At 40.7% G+C, this 15,392-nt stretch overlaps 1 protein-coding gene across 1 annotated transcript in view; it reads right to left on the bottom strand.

Annotated features, from left to right (window-relative positions):
* Positions 1–15,392, bottom strand: part of LOC147693530 (extracellular calcium-sensing receptor-like) — a 435,593-nt gene that overhangs the window by 409,933 nt on the left and 10,268 nt on the right. Inside the window, exon 2 of the mRNA XM_086936048.1 lies at positions 2,028–2,142. Within this exon, the coding sequence (XP_086792174.1) occupies positions 2,028–2,142 (115 nt within the window). The remainder of the gene's footprint in view (positions 1–2,027; positions 2,143–15,392) is intronic.

Below are 15,392 nucleotides of genomic sequence, written 5' to 3'. Positions count from 1 at the left end.
TACATCTTGTGAAAGTAAACTGCACTAGACTGACTGAGTGAAATACATGTCTATTGTTTCACACGACCCTAGAGATCGACTCTTGATCTGAGGAGCAAAGTTGTCATGTTGCACGGTTATTGGAAAGCTGAATCCCTTCTTGTCCTTGCCAAGGAAGCTGATCACTTCCTATGCAGAGAAGAAAGTTTCCAGTGACCTCTGAGCTAGTTGGTAACACAACCCAATTAAGTTTAGCATAGTCAGTGGAGGCCTGGAATATAAGCAGTTCCACGTCGATACTACTGTTTATGTTATTCCAATGCGCAGGGCCTAGTGGGAAACTAGGAACTACACTACAGGGTTGTAATCTCAACTACAAATCTCAGTGAAGAGCTACACCCCTTCCGATGCCCTCTTCCCACGCCAGGTGTTCCACTGTTTATGATCCTTTGTATTAAAACGGACATAGGCTTATGTTCAATAAAAAGATGTTTAAAAAAAAAGAATGGACATAGGCATTGATTAGGCACAGGTGTGGTTCATTCTGGATGACCCCCACTGGCTAATGGATGTATCAGTGCAATGCTTTGTGCCACTATGAATTCACACACAAAAGTCTACGGTTAGATTAGCGCGGTTGCAAGGCCAAAGAGAAAAGTCAGGATACCAGTGACACGTTTAATCAGACACTAAGTGCGTGGGGAAAACGCCTGCATACCAATTAAACAACACTAGTGTCCCAACACTCATGTAGTCCTAGTTTTTATTGTGCAGTCTGGTACTTCTAGGTATGTTTTCACATTATAAATGCAAGACAACTAGTACAAGAATGCAAAGTGAACACCCAGACTTGATGAGCTACTTATGGTTGAGGTTCGGCAACTAAAGACAAAGACAGTATTTTATTGACATTATTTGGTTTTAAGGGCAGGGCATGTGTAACACAAGTCCAGAAGAGAAGTATTCATGTTATATTTTTAGAATCTATAGACAAGATACATTTACATGCTGTGCAGCAAACTGAAATTATTTCTTTTATGATCAGAGGTTATTCTAAAAGTGTGGTATGTGTTTGATCCTCTAGAACCTATGTTGGATAACGCTGCTTTATAACAGAGAGCAAGAAGTGTACCAACATTTGACCCTTGGAAGGGCATTTGATGGGCAGATACATGCACATCTGCCAAGCATGTATTGTGTGCTATGTGCACTTTCAGGCAACTTCGTTTTTTAGCCGACAGCGCACTGCACACAGAGGATTTTAAACACATACTTGTAACACTAAGGCAAAATTATGAGTTCCAGAATAGAGAATGGCATAGGATGAAAAGCCAGGTATTTCGCACATAGTAAGGGTGACCCAACATAGATGCAACTGAATCTGTAATGCAAATATTTCTATTTCCTTAGTATTGAAAACAGAAAATATCCTAAAACTACCCTCTCACAGTTGCGTCCGACTTAGGCAGAGAATATTTAAACCCATTAGGTGAAGAACCTGGGTGTGATAATGGATGAGGGTCTTACCTTTAGTCAACAGGTTAATTCAGTGGCATCTAAAACCTTTTTATGTGATCAAAACAATCAGGAACATACTGCCGTTCCTCCCCCTGAGCAGCCGGCAAACAGTGGTCGTGACTCTCGCAATGTCGAGATTGGACTACTGTAATTGTTTGTACCTCAATGCCCAACAAAGGCTCCCGAATAAACTTCAAACACTGCAGAATGCAGCAGCCAGACTGCTCTCGGGCACTCCTTGGTTTGCGCCAATTGCCAAAGAAATAAACAAATTGCACTGACTACTGTTCAGGAACCGAGTTTGCTTCAAAGCCCTTTGTCTAGCTTTAAAGGTGCTGCAGGGTTCAGGACCTTACTATTTAAAAGAGCATTTTCACTGGTACACACCAAAAAGACCACTTTGTTCATTAGGGGCTAGGCTGCTCTCATTGCCACGCATAAAAAAAGTTCGATGGGGCGGCAGAAGTTTTACTTACAGTGTGGCCGAAGCCTAGAACAACCTGCCGTTCCAATTAAGAAACATCACTAACCTTTTAGCTTTCAGGAAAATCCTCAAGATCTGGCTCTTTGCCCAAAAAACTTCTTCCATTTTTTTTGCCACTGGAGATGTAACTAGCACCAGGACACCTCTGAGTAACAGCTGCGCTGTATAAATATCATTAACAATAACATTAACTTAGTGCACTTCAATCTTTTTACATGTTTTCAATAAAAAAAACAAAGTACATTTTTCTGAGTATACGTATCTTACTAATGAAACCAGATTCAGGAGAATCATGCCCACTGCAGGCCTCTCTCCTTTCACTTTATGCATATCCCCATAGTCATTTCTTCTCAGAGAAAGTAGAATGGAGTGGTAACTTAGAAAACTACAATGATCATGGGTCAACAACAGGTGTCAATAAATACACGCAGATCATCATATACTGCACAGATGTACACAAATCAATAGACATGCAGACACCCACACACACACAAGCATCTGTTCTCTATGAAAAACAATGTATGCATTCACATACATATATATTTTTTTGTTTAAGATATTTTTTTTAGCATTTTGAATTAAATACAATACATATGTCATAAAAAATTGGAAACAAGAGAATATCAAAGATAAGTACTAAAACATATGCAATGAATAATAAGAACAAAGAATGAAATGATCAGAGAAGGAAGGCAGAAAGTGGAAAAGGTAGAAACCAGGAGAAAATAAAAGAGGAAAGAAGAAAGAACAAAAAGGAAAGAAAGGGAAAAAGAAGGGAAGGGAGAAAGAGGAGAAGAGAAAGATAAGTGGGAAAACTGGGAACCATTCAAGAAAGAGAGTTGAAGGAAAGATAAGTGGTAAAGGGGAGCCAAAGGAGATCAGATTTAATTTTCAAGGGAACAGGATAGGACGAGGCGATAGCAATCCTATGTTCATCACAAACAAAGTTCCACCAGGTGTGAGTAGAAATTTTAGAATTATCTTTCCAACATAACAAGATAACTTTAAAAGCAAGAGAAATAAACAAGTCCAACAATCTTGCAGAAGAAGAGATAATATCTACATCAGATGACAATGATCCTAGGAAAATAGCCTGTAAGGATAACTGGGTAGGACAATTAAATACTAGCATACATGTCTTCCAAACTTCCTTCCAAAATGATAAAACTTGAAAACATTCAAACAGTAAATGTTTAAGTGACCCAGTTTCTTTAGCACAGGACCAACACAGTAAAGAGGATGTTGGGGAGAATTTATGAACAGTTACAGGAGTGATAAGGACTCTATGATAAATGAACAATAACGATTGGGTAATACGCGCAGCAGGAGAAACTTTAAACAACTTGGACCATACACGATCCCACATCAAAATAGACAGGGACATATTAAGGTCAGTTTCCCATGCAATCTCAACAGCTGATTTAGAATGTTCTGAACTAGGTGACAGTAATAGAGTATAAACGAGGGCAGCCTTAGGTTGTTGAGAGGAAAATAATGGATACAGGGAAGAGGTAGGAACAAAAGATGGGAAGACATCAGGAATTGTAAGAGAGGCTAAGTGTGACTGAATGGCAGACGTAATAATAGTATACTCAGAGAGATATGATGAAGGCAAATTAAACAAACTTTGTAATTTCGGAAAAGGAATGAGAGAGTTAATAGTATCAAAAAACTGATGAACAAATACAACATTCTTCTCTTTCCAATGCTTAAAATAAAATGATTTACCTTTGTAACGAAGAAATTTGTTATACCATACAACAGATAATAAAAAACATTGTAATGGAGAAAGATTAGAGGATAAAACATTGTGTAATACAGTTTGGGAAAATTTTAAGATAGGGTATTTATTCAAAAAAGAACAATTTGACATAAAAACAACATGTTGAAAGGAATGATCCTTCAACAGGGAGCGTTCTAGAAGAACCCAGGTAGGTACAGGAGTTCCATCAAAATCATAGGCTAAAGAAAAGGATTGTTTGATCAGGAATGCAGAATGGTACATTTTAAAGTTGGGAAATCGAAATCCACCTTCAGGTTTAGGACGAATGAGTTTCTGTAGTGCTATTCGGGGATGCTTATCATTCCACAAAAATTTAGTACAAATAGAGTTTATGCAGGAAAAATAGGACATGGGAATCTTGAAAGGAAGCATAGACACCTTATAGAGAACATGTGGAGTAATCATCATTTTAATTGAGTCCAGTCTACCCCACCAGGAAAGAAATAATGGGGACCAGAGTTGAAGAAGGGAGGAGAGTTTCTTTATAAGAGAATCAAACGTAAATTTAAGGGTATCCTTCAAGGAGGGAGCAAACCAAATACCAAGGTATTTAATTTTAGAGGGACACCAAGCAAAATCAGTATTATTAAACATGTATTGGTAGCAAAGTGAATTAAGTGGGAGGACTTCAGTTTTGGAGAGATTCAATTGATATCCCGAAATAGAGGAATATAAACGGACCTCATCCATGAAAGGCAGAAGGGAGGTTTCAGGATTGGACATGTACACCAGCACATCATCTGCATAAGCGGACAATTTAGTTTCTGTAGATGCCAATTTAAAACCAGTGATGTCAGGATTAGAACAAATTCTCTCTAAGAAGGGCTCAAGACAGAGAATAAATAACAGGGGAGAAAGGGGACATCCCCGACGAGTACCTCTAGATAAGGAGAATGACTTGGAAAAATGTGGTTGTTGACAAATATACTGGCACGAGGGGAGGAATAAAGGAGTTTAACCATAGAGATAAAAAAAGGACCGAAACCAAACCAGTGTAGTGTACGTATGAGTTAGTGCCAGTTGATACAGTCAAAAGCCTTCTCAGCATCTAAGGACAGTGCTGCTAAAGGAACTTTAAGATGTTTGCTGTGCGCAATGACATTAGAGAATAAGCGAGCATTGTCCGCAGCAAGCCTCCCCTTCACAAAACCCACCTGATCCGTCTTGATAAGGCGGGGAATAAGAGAATCAAGGCGAGAGGCAAGTATTTTAGCAAAGATTTTGCAATCATAATTTATTAGGGAGATAGGGCGATAGTTTTTGCACTGGGTGTGATCTTTATCAGGTTTTGGAATGATGATAATTAGTGCATCCAAAAATGACCCAGAAGCCTTCGCACTACTAATAAATGAGTTGAAGAGTTGGAGGAGTTTAGGGGCAAAAAAGGTATGAAAGGAAGAATAAAATTCTACAGGAAGGCCATCTGGACCAGGAGCTTTTGAGCGTTTGAGGGAGTGAATGGCTCGAGTTACTTCCTGCAGTGAAATGTCCTCTTCCAGGAGCGCAAACTCATCAGGGAGGGAAGGGGGAGGGGGAAGGCCCTCAAAAAAGGAAGAGACGTTTACATCAGAGGGACGAGTGTCATCAGTATATAGGGAATGATAATAGGAATGAAATACATCAGCGATGTCCTCATCGGCTGTAACCAATTTGTTTAGAGAGTCATTGAATATGGGGCCAATGTTCTTACGTTCAGACTTAATTTTCAAATAGTTTGCCAGCATTTTCCCCGCTTTATTTTGGCCACCATGAAATTTGGATTTAATTTTAAGGAGGGTGTTACAAGCCTCATTGGTAACAATCTTATTGAGGTCTGTTTTAGCAGAAATCAAATCATGAAGGGAGGAGGGGGATTTAGAGGAGAAATATAAATGCTCAAGGTGTTTAATCTTACGAAGTTGAGCATCGTACTTTTCCCTATTCAGTTTCTTTTTCTTAGCAACAAAGGATATGGTAAATGCTCGGAACGCAGCTTTAAAAGCATCCCAATTATTAGGAATGGAGGTATCAGATGGATCGTTAAAGGTAAAAAATTAAGTGAAAAATTCCGCACTTTCCTTCAAAAAAACTGCATCAGATAAAAGAAAGGCATTAAATTTCCAGCTACTAATTTTAGGGGATATAATGGACAGATCAAGTGAGGTAGAAACAGGGGCATGATCAGAAATAAAAATGGAGCCTATAGTAGATTTTTGAATAGAGGGGAGTAAGGATTTACTAATCAAAATGTAATTAATTCTAGAGCGGCTGTGATGCTCAGGGGAGAAAAAGGTATATTCCAACACATCTGGATTACATAACTTCCAAGAGTCATATAAAGGACGTGAGGCAATGGCAGATTGAAAACTTTTATGGGTTTTATCAGGTTGAAACTTACTGGAGGATAATCTATCAGAAAACGGATCTAACCATTGGTTCAAATCACCTGCAATGATAAAATCAGGACAATCTATAGACAAAATCAGAGTTTTAATAGCAGTCCAAAACTTAGGGTCAGGACGTACCGGGCCATAAATATTAAGCAAAACCATTGTCTTATTATGGATAACAACCTTAGCCATTGCCCAATGTCCTTCGTCATCATTTTGAGAGGATAGAATCTGTACATTCAAAGCCTTGTGAAATAAAATAGCAACCCCTCCTTTTTTGAGACAAGCTGGAGAGAATACAATCTGACCCACCCATTGTCTTTTCAATTTGATAGATTCAACATCAGAACAGTGCGTCTCTTGAAGAAAAACAACTTGAGAACCAATTTTGGATAAATGAGACAATACCTTTTGACGCTTGACAGGATGACCAAGACCTCGCACATTCCATGAGACAAAATTACACACCATTGAGGAGGGGGGTGATGGACGACACGTGGAGAGAACACATGGCAAGGGAGGCACTACAAAAAAGGAAATAACAATGACATAAAAATCGTATAGGGGAGGCTCTCAATAAACTTAGAACATAGACGTAAATCTGGTCAGAAGGATAAAATACATCACGAAGTATAATAATCGAAAAAGAGATTGCAAGGGAGACGAAAGATATGTATCAGGAAAGAAGAGGAAAGGGAAGGAAGAAGGTGGAGAAGAGAAAAAAGAAATAAGGGGAAAGGTAGAAAAGAGAGCAGAGAAAAGGTAAAAGAAAGTAAAAAGTAAACAGATCAAGGCACGTATGCCTGATCGGAGAGAAAGCAAAGAAGAAAAGCATCAGGGGCGAGGATACACCGGTAGAGGAGACAACCCCATGAGCAACCGAGGAAACGGACACAAGAAAATGGTGAGGAGAAGATTGTAAGAGCAAAAGGTAGAATAATAGAAATTAAAGATCGAGAGAAAAAATGAAATAAAAAAGGAGACATACAAAAACATAGGAGAGAAGTATACATTAATAGAAAGAGAGAAACATGAAATGACAAGTTAGAGCAACAAGAAAAGAAACAAGCAAAGATGTTTAAGCCACAGTATCCATTGTCGACGAAGAAGCACTTTGGAGATAAGCATGGAGCTTTTGAGGATCATCAAAGGAACGGGTTCGGCCATTGTGTGTGATCTTGCAGAAACACGGGTGAAGAATGCCATATTGAATGTGAAGTTGTCGCATCAGAGGCCGTAGATTCAAGAATTCTTTACGTCTGGCATTAGTCGCAGTCGAGAGGTCTTGGGAAATGAAAATATTATGGCTGGACCACTGGAGACGACGTTTCAGTCTGTTGCGTGCTTATCTAGGTTCCTGATCGATACTGTGACCTTATGCCCCTATTCGGCTATAAATCCATTTATTCCCTATATTGGCATAACCGTTCAAGTGCGATTTTCTGAAAAGTCATCTCTGGCCTCACACGAACAGAGCCACATTCCAGCATGACTCTCTGCTACTTCCTTTGCGACCAATTAGTGCAATGGCAGAGCAGCAGTCACTATCTGATATTCCTAGATAACACTCTGAGTTCTTCAACAAGATAAAAACTTAGCAAACCTGGAAATCCCCGCTTGCTATGTTTTGATTAGTAATGGAACTCTAATGAGCAACTGATAACTGTCACTTCCTAGTGACATCTTTAATTGACGTCTTATGTCCAGCAAACTTGCGTCAAACCCGGCACCTGTCAGGTATAAATATTACCAACGTTGCCTTAAGCAATGTGAGAGATACGAGCTGTGAGTTCGTTGCCTGTTGCTGATGCCAGCTGCCTGCATGACCCTGTGTTGGTAAAAACTAGCACTCTGTCGCTGCAGCCTGCTATCCTGTGGTGGTGAAGCTGCTGATTACCATTATCGCCGCTACAGCGCGACCTATGGTGCAGTACGCTTGAGGAGCCGAGCAGCCGTCCTCTGCGAAGACATCCAGCCGATTCCAGCTGCCCGCGGACGCTGTCACCCCTCCTTCCTCGACGCGCTGAGAGAAGCCGCTGCATTTCTCGTGCAGAGAAATCCAGTCCCGGCGCTTCCGGTTTACCCTCGCAGGTGACTGGGATATCGAGAGAGACCCCTGAAGGAGATACCAATCCTCCATCATTCTATTCAGAGGTATGGTGTTGACTAAACCCTTAGACGAGAATTCTTGAAACAAACCTTGGCAAAACCAACTTAACTTAAAGCTACTTACTTGCTCCCCCTTTCACGTGTTAGGCTTAGGTCAGGCACACTGGGGTAGGCTTAGTTAGAAGCACCAGTTGAATATGTTAGCCTAATGTATATATGACTGTATATATGTTTTATTACTTTTAAACCATTGTATGGCTAAGATACCATATCAATGCTTTTACAGTTCTATTTCGCAATACTTATCTTACTGTACGTACTTTTTATAATAACAGTTATTGCAATTGTGGCAATACATTTCTCTTGTACGAGAAGAAAGACTGTTCAATAAATGTTAACCCCTTATTGACAAACGCCCGTCTCTCTATTCTCTACATACTGTGAAAGTAAACTGCACTAGACTGACTGAGTGAAATCTATGTCTATTGTTTCACACGACCCTAGAGATCGACTCTTGATCTGAGGAGCAAAGTTGTCATGTTGCACGGTTGTTGGAAAACTGAATCCCTTCTTGTCTGTGCCAAGGAAGCTGATCACTTCCTATGCAGAGAAGAAAGTTTCCAGTGACCTCTGAGCTAGTTGGTAACACAACCCAATTAAGTTTAGCATAGTCAGTGGAGGCCTGGAATATAAGCAGTTCCACGTCGATACTACTGTTTATGTTATTCCAATGCGCAGGGCCTAGTGGGAAACTAGGAACTACACTACATGGCGCCCTAACGTTTGGTAAGGCGATAAACTAACGCAAGACTTGTAGAGTAACTCAGTCGTGCATATTTCACACCCCTTTCTCCCGTAAATACTCCAATAGCTGTCTGGAGTGGGTGAAAGGTTAAAATCCGCCCGACCTTAGTAGGAAGAGATTCCTATGTAAAGCTCTGGTTTATTCAACGTTGAAGGATACAGTGTTCCAAAATATTGTGCATCTAATCTTTGTCTCCTTGGAGACCTACTCTGCAAAAACTGCATTTATACAATGTCAGTAGAAAACAACGGCACCACTGGGGCCGCAGCAGATGCGACTCAGCAAGGTCCCGAATACACAGACCCGGGTGCTATTATCATCCCGGTCCAGTTATGAAGATCTATAACTTTAAAACTTATAGAAAACGGACTGACACCTCAAGGTGGTACAGTAATTTTCGTGATAGAGGCTCACGAGTATCGGCAGACAGAGGTATTCTATTCATGGATAAACTTTCCAGCGGTAAACGCTATAACACAAGAGTTTCACTATTACAAAATAGAGGAACCTCCGGGAGAGTACGCTCCTTTCGAGGAGATTGAAATCCCACTTAAATTTCAAGAGCACCTGCTCTGGTTTAATGGCGCCCTAAAACATAATGATCACATAACTAGGCTCGGTCCACTAGGTAGACCAGGAGCCACGTGGCCGGTTCTAGCCAGCTACACACCACATCCTGACATTGCAAGAATGTCTAGAGAAGAGCTGTTAGCACAGCTAAACACATTAATAAAAATACATAGGCAATTAGTCCAATATGTAATACGGACTGCAACAGTCCAGCCAGCTGTTAATACACCACAGCTGACCCCTCATCAGGGGAACACAAATAAAATTACACCACAGAACATACAGTCATGTCTTGGTAAAACACCCGTAAAACGGGAACAAATTCCTTTCTGGTTAGCACAGAAAATCACTCAAATAGAGGCAGTATTTCCTGATACTACCCCTATTGAGAAACACAGAATCTTGTCCATCTGCCTTCCTATGGGAATCGCACCACACGTGGAGGACTGTGACACTTGGGGTACAGTCTTTGCTTCCATTTACACAAAAACACACGGTGTTCCGTCTATGGCGGTAATACCAGAAGTGCTAAAACAGATTCAAAATGAATTCGGTCCAGAGCCCGCTTTAAATCTAGGTATGAAATTACTGAAAGATTTCAAGCAGGTCACGGCTATATTATTAGCCAACATAAAGGGAGAAGCAGCATCTGTGGCGATTCGCCAGAAGTTGAGGGAAACAGATATAAAAGATCCTGTTGAGCTTGCAAAAATCATAGAAAAGTGCTATGAAGAATTAGGTAGAGACAGCTTGGGTGGAAAACCAGTTAAGCCCCAACTGCTCGAAAATCCTGAAAAATTATTTATTAAAAATAATTTAAATACTCCTAAAAAGAGCTGGGATGGAAATAAACAATCCACTCCCAAGGAAAAAGTTTTCCAGTCCAGAGGAAGGTCTCCTCGACGGAGGGAAAGAACTCCGACTCGAGAACGCCAGTCTCCGCAGAGGGAGCCCTCTGAGAAAAGATATAACCTTAGAAATAGGGATAATATAAAAAAACCTGATAGATATCAAAGTATTGATACACGTCCCTCTCGATCTTCTCCACAGAATTCGGAAAGAAGAGGACGGTCAGACCCAGGAGAGCACACCAAGTCCAAAGACAAGGAACCTGCTCAAAATAAGAAATCTCAATTTCAGAAAAAGAAGGTAGCCAGTATTAGAGTAATCAACCATGCCGAGAATACTGAGGACACAGTTGAAAAACGGGGAGTGGGCATTGACAATGTTGGACAGTGCAGCAGAAATCAGTATAGCGCGCAAGATCTTGATGAGTCATCTGGAGACAATGGACACGAATGAATACATTCAGGTTGAAACTGCCGACGCCAGACTTAGCGAGCCCCATAAAATATACGAAATAACATTGCGTATAGAGGGTGATAAGACTAGGAAAATTAAGGGTCTATTTTGGGATAAGCTCTCAAAAGGCTATGATATTCTGTTAGCTAAAAAAGATTGGCCCCCGGAGTTTGTCAGGGAGTGCCCTCGTGGCGAAGAAGTGATTATGCCTGCCTTCTCGAATCACATACCGATTCACAAAAAATACACATATGCAAGGAAATGGGCAGTAGCCCAGGCACCTGCATTGTATAAAAATCATGTAGGATGGGATGAGGATTCACCGCCTCACAAAATCCAACTAAAAAGTGAACCAACTGCCCAACGGCAGTATCCAATAAAGCAAGAAGCTAAAAAACAAGTCAGGGAGATCTTAGATCAACTTGAGTACCAGGGGGTGATTGAAACATGCACCTCTCAAATGAACAATCCTTTGTTTCCTGTCTCCAAGCCAGACAATTCATATCGTCTAGTTTTGGACTACAGACACCTTAATACATGTTGCAAAACTTTTGCAGTACAGAACTCGCATAGTGCAGCCCTAATGAATAACATAGTTAGGAAAAAATACAAAACAACATTAGACATTTCTAATGGTTTCTTTTGTCAAAACATTGCACCAGAAAGCAGATATTTGACCGCTTTCTCCGCATTTGGGTCACAGAAAAAATTCTGTCGACTCCCACAGGGGTTCAAGAACAGCCCAGGACTATTCTCAGCTAGGGTAACAGAGTTACTACAAATCTATGATGATGAAGCATTATCTTACGTAGATGATATTTATCTCACAGACGACGACTTGGATACTCACTTGAAAAGAGTGAACACCATTATACTTGGGTTCGCAGCAGAGGGTTACAAATTCAACTTTAAAAAGTCCCGAATTGCCCATCTGACAGTACTGTTTTTAGGGTACGAATTATCAAGTGAAGGGAAAAGCCTAGCGGACAACTTCTTAGAGAAGTGCGCTGTACTCCAAGCTCCAAAAACGCTGAAGAATTTACAATACATACTAGGTTTTCTGAATTTCGGAAGAACTTACATACTAAATTACGCAGAGAGGGTTAAACCTCTCTACGAACTAATAAAACCTGATTTAAAACAAATCAATTGGACTCAAAAACACACAGAAATTTTGAGATCACTGCAAACAGACATGTTAGCAAAAACAAAAACAGATACACGTGACAACACGATCGATCTTGTAATCCGAGTCATCCCAGGAAGATGCCGATTCACGTACCTAACCTCTAATGAGGGAGAAAAGGTACCAATTTCAATTAAATCTCACTTGTACACACAAGCAGAAAAAGCATTCAGTCACACAGAAAGAACTGTGAACGCAGTGCAAATCGCATTAGCAAATGAACGAGAACTAGCACACGGCAAACGGATTAATATCCTTACAGCAGAATCCGCCTTCGAGGCGCTATTCAGCCCAGTAAACCTGCCTACAGTGTCACTGGATCCCAAATGGATACAGTGCATAGATTCTCTAGGAGCGGAAGACGTGAAATACTATTTTGCTCCGCAATTTAAAGAACTGAATGATTTAGAATATGAAGAAGAATATCCTCTGCCAATCGAAATCCTGCCTCTCCCACAATACGCCTGTATAATCTATACAGATAGCTTTGTACAGCATTTCAACGTAGAGAGCAAATCCTACAATGCAGCATGTGCGATCATTAAAGGTCGTTGGCTGTGCGGTAAATTCAGACCGAAAATAACAAAAACTGAATCAGTAAAGTACTGTTCGGTTCAAAGAACTGAAATCAGATCTTTAAAGATGGCGCTCGAAAATGCAGAACGCGAATTCCCCACACTTATAGTGTGCGATTCTCATTTTTGCGTCAACTCTTACAATAACAAACTGCAGAGTTGGATCGAAAACGACTACAAAGATGACACAGGTGCCACAATAAAGCATAAATTGCTCTGGAACGAGGTAGCTCTTTTAAGTAAAGAACTACAAAAGACTCATGTGATTCACGCACAGAGTCTTCAACGTGATGGCGTTCACGTTGCAGGGAATTCATTGGCTAATACAGCCATAGTGGAAGCAACTAAACCGGCTTCCGTAGCCACAAAAAAGCGTACAGATAAGTATATAGACGGGGAAACCATGCTGGCAGTAAAAACGACCGTAAAAGGCGACTGTGCAGCACTACCCGTAAACTATCCACTCAATTATGCATACATAATCGATGCAAACTCCGTTCCTTTTGCTCGAATCCCTGGTGTGGGGGACAGAGTAATTCCAAACAGGAGCAGGAGGGGCTTCCTCTTACTGGAAGCACACATGGGGTTGGGTCTGAAACACCGAACAATCAAAGCCTCTCTGAAAGAATTGCAATCAGAGTACTGGTGGCCAGGAATGAGTATAGATATTCAATGTTTTGCTCAAAATTGTGAAGACTGCAACAGAGATCGCAGTAATGAACAGGCCAGTGTAGTTTCAGGATCCCTTCTAGACAGCATAAGGCGGTCTATCTGCGCAATCAAAGAAGAGAAGCGCGTCCCAGTGTACACCATTAAGACGAAAAGCACTTAAAAAATGAGGCCTCCAGCGCTCGGCTGACGCTAGAACGGTTATAAAAGATTTGCGAGTCAATATCGGCACATACGCAATTACCACGTTCCATTCTGACCAGGGTCCTGCTTTCAGCTCTCGAGCCTATAAGGAGGCCATGGCTAGCATGGGAATTGGGTTGCAGTATTCTTGTCCGTCGCACCCCGAAGGGAATAGTGTGGTAGAAAGAAAAAACCGTGACATAAAGCAATCTATAACAGCGAAGGTATTAGGTTCAGGCGCTGGGTGGGTCAAACATTTAATAAGTGTCCAGACTAGTCTTAACAACATGCCAAGAAATTCTCTAAAAGGTTTCAGCCCATACGAACTATTGTTCGGAATTAGAATGAACGTTCAGGACCTCGATAGTCAGATGTCAGTGGTACAAGAAGAACCAACGCACTTTGATGTAAAAGACCGTTTGGCTGTTTTACAGGAACTGAATGAAACAAGAAAATCATTAAGCAACATAAAGTTAAAGCAACAGCCAAGTACCACTGACGAGGCACCACCCGCAACAGCCCCAGCAAGGCCTGTCTGGATTCCAAAGATTGGGGATCTAGTCAGAGAAAAGATCGCGGTGAAGAAGGAATTTGGGCCTTCTTACAGAAAAGCAGTACCTGTCTTAGCAGTCACCGGAACAAGATCAGTTGTGCTACCGCCCCTTGCTGGTAAAAAGGAGAACAGAATCGTGTCCATCGATCTGGTAAAACCACAAGCATGTGGCCTATAATCAACAGTAGGCCCAGTGGACTCCCAAGAAACAACAGAATACCCAAACTTGCAACAATCCAAGAGGTTCAAACTGAAAGACTCATCACATTCGATCAGCCTGCAGTGCACAATGAAGGACTATGCAATACAGCCATGGAACTCGTGCCTCTTGAAACACAGATTGAAACAGTTCGTCAAGAAACAACACCAGTCTACAATGATGTGGCATCAGAAAGTGCTACCGAGAGACAGATTGAAAGAACAATCCCATCAATTGACAGAACTGCCTCTGGTTATTTCATCAACTTCGACAACTTCTCTGAAGATTTAAATGACCCCGAAGTGATGCCAGAAACAAAAAAGTCTTTTAAAGAAAAAGCAACAGAACTCTTTCATCAACTGAAGGAAATCTACCTAATTTCCCCTTGGCTAGAGTTCTGGTTCGGTCTAGGTGTATTTTTCCTCCTGCTTTGGCTCATCATGGTACTGTGTTTGGGAAAATTCATTGAAGGAAAATATATTACAATGGACACAGCAAGTCAGAACATCAACCTAGTCCTGAAACCACACAGATCATCTCACGTGAAGAAAAGAGAACTGTCAACAGTAAATGTCACAGCAATTCCAATACCTGGTGGGGTAGTATGGGAGAAAACAGACTATGAGATCTATGGTCCGGTCGAAATCCTGAAGCATCCTCATCAACTAAAGGTTTCCTTAAGTGACTTTGTGACACCTAGTACATTCTCTGATGATTGGGACTTTAACAGTATTAATGACATGATGTCTGATTTAGTAATGTCAGCTAGATTCACAGATCATGATTATTTACAAGGTTCATCTAGTTATGAGCAGTTATTCTGTTACACCCACTATGGGGATCATTACTTGCATAAATCTGCACAGCCTAGAAATGTTTTTATGTATAATCAATGGGAACATTGTGCTACACCACCTAAAAGCAGTTCTAAAGCATTTTTTGAGAAATTCAAATACTTCTCAGGGTTTAACACCAGTGATGCAGAAACGTTTTATTACAAACTGTTAGATAAAACAGGAATGAAAACAATGCTGACAAATTCTAAATTGATATATTCAGAAGCATTTTATGACAAAATGATGACATTTGGTTTTGATTATTGGAAAAA

Source organism: Lissotriton vulgaris, chromosome 8, assembly GCF_964263255.1.
Source record: "Lissotriton vulgaris chromosome 8, aLisVul1.2, whole genome shotgun sequence".
Taxonomy (NCBI): domain Eukaryota; kingdom Metazoa; phylum Chordata; class Amphibia; order Caudata; family Salamandridae; genus Lissotriton; species Lissotriton vulgaris.
The sequence above is the reverse complement of the archived record's forward strand: the minus strand, read 5'-3'. Positions and strand labels throughout refer to the sequence as shown.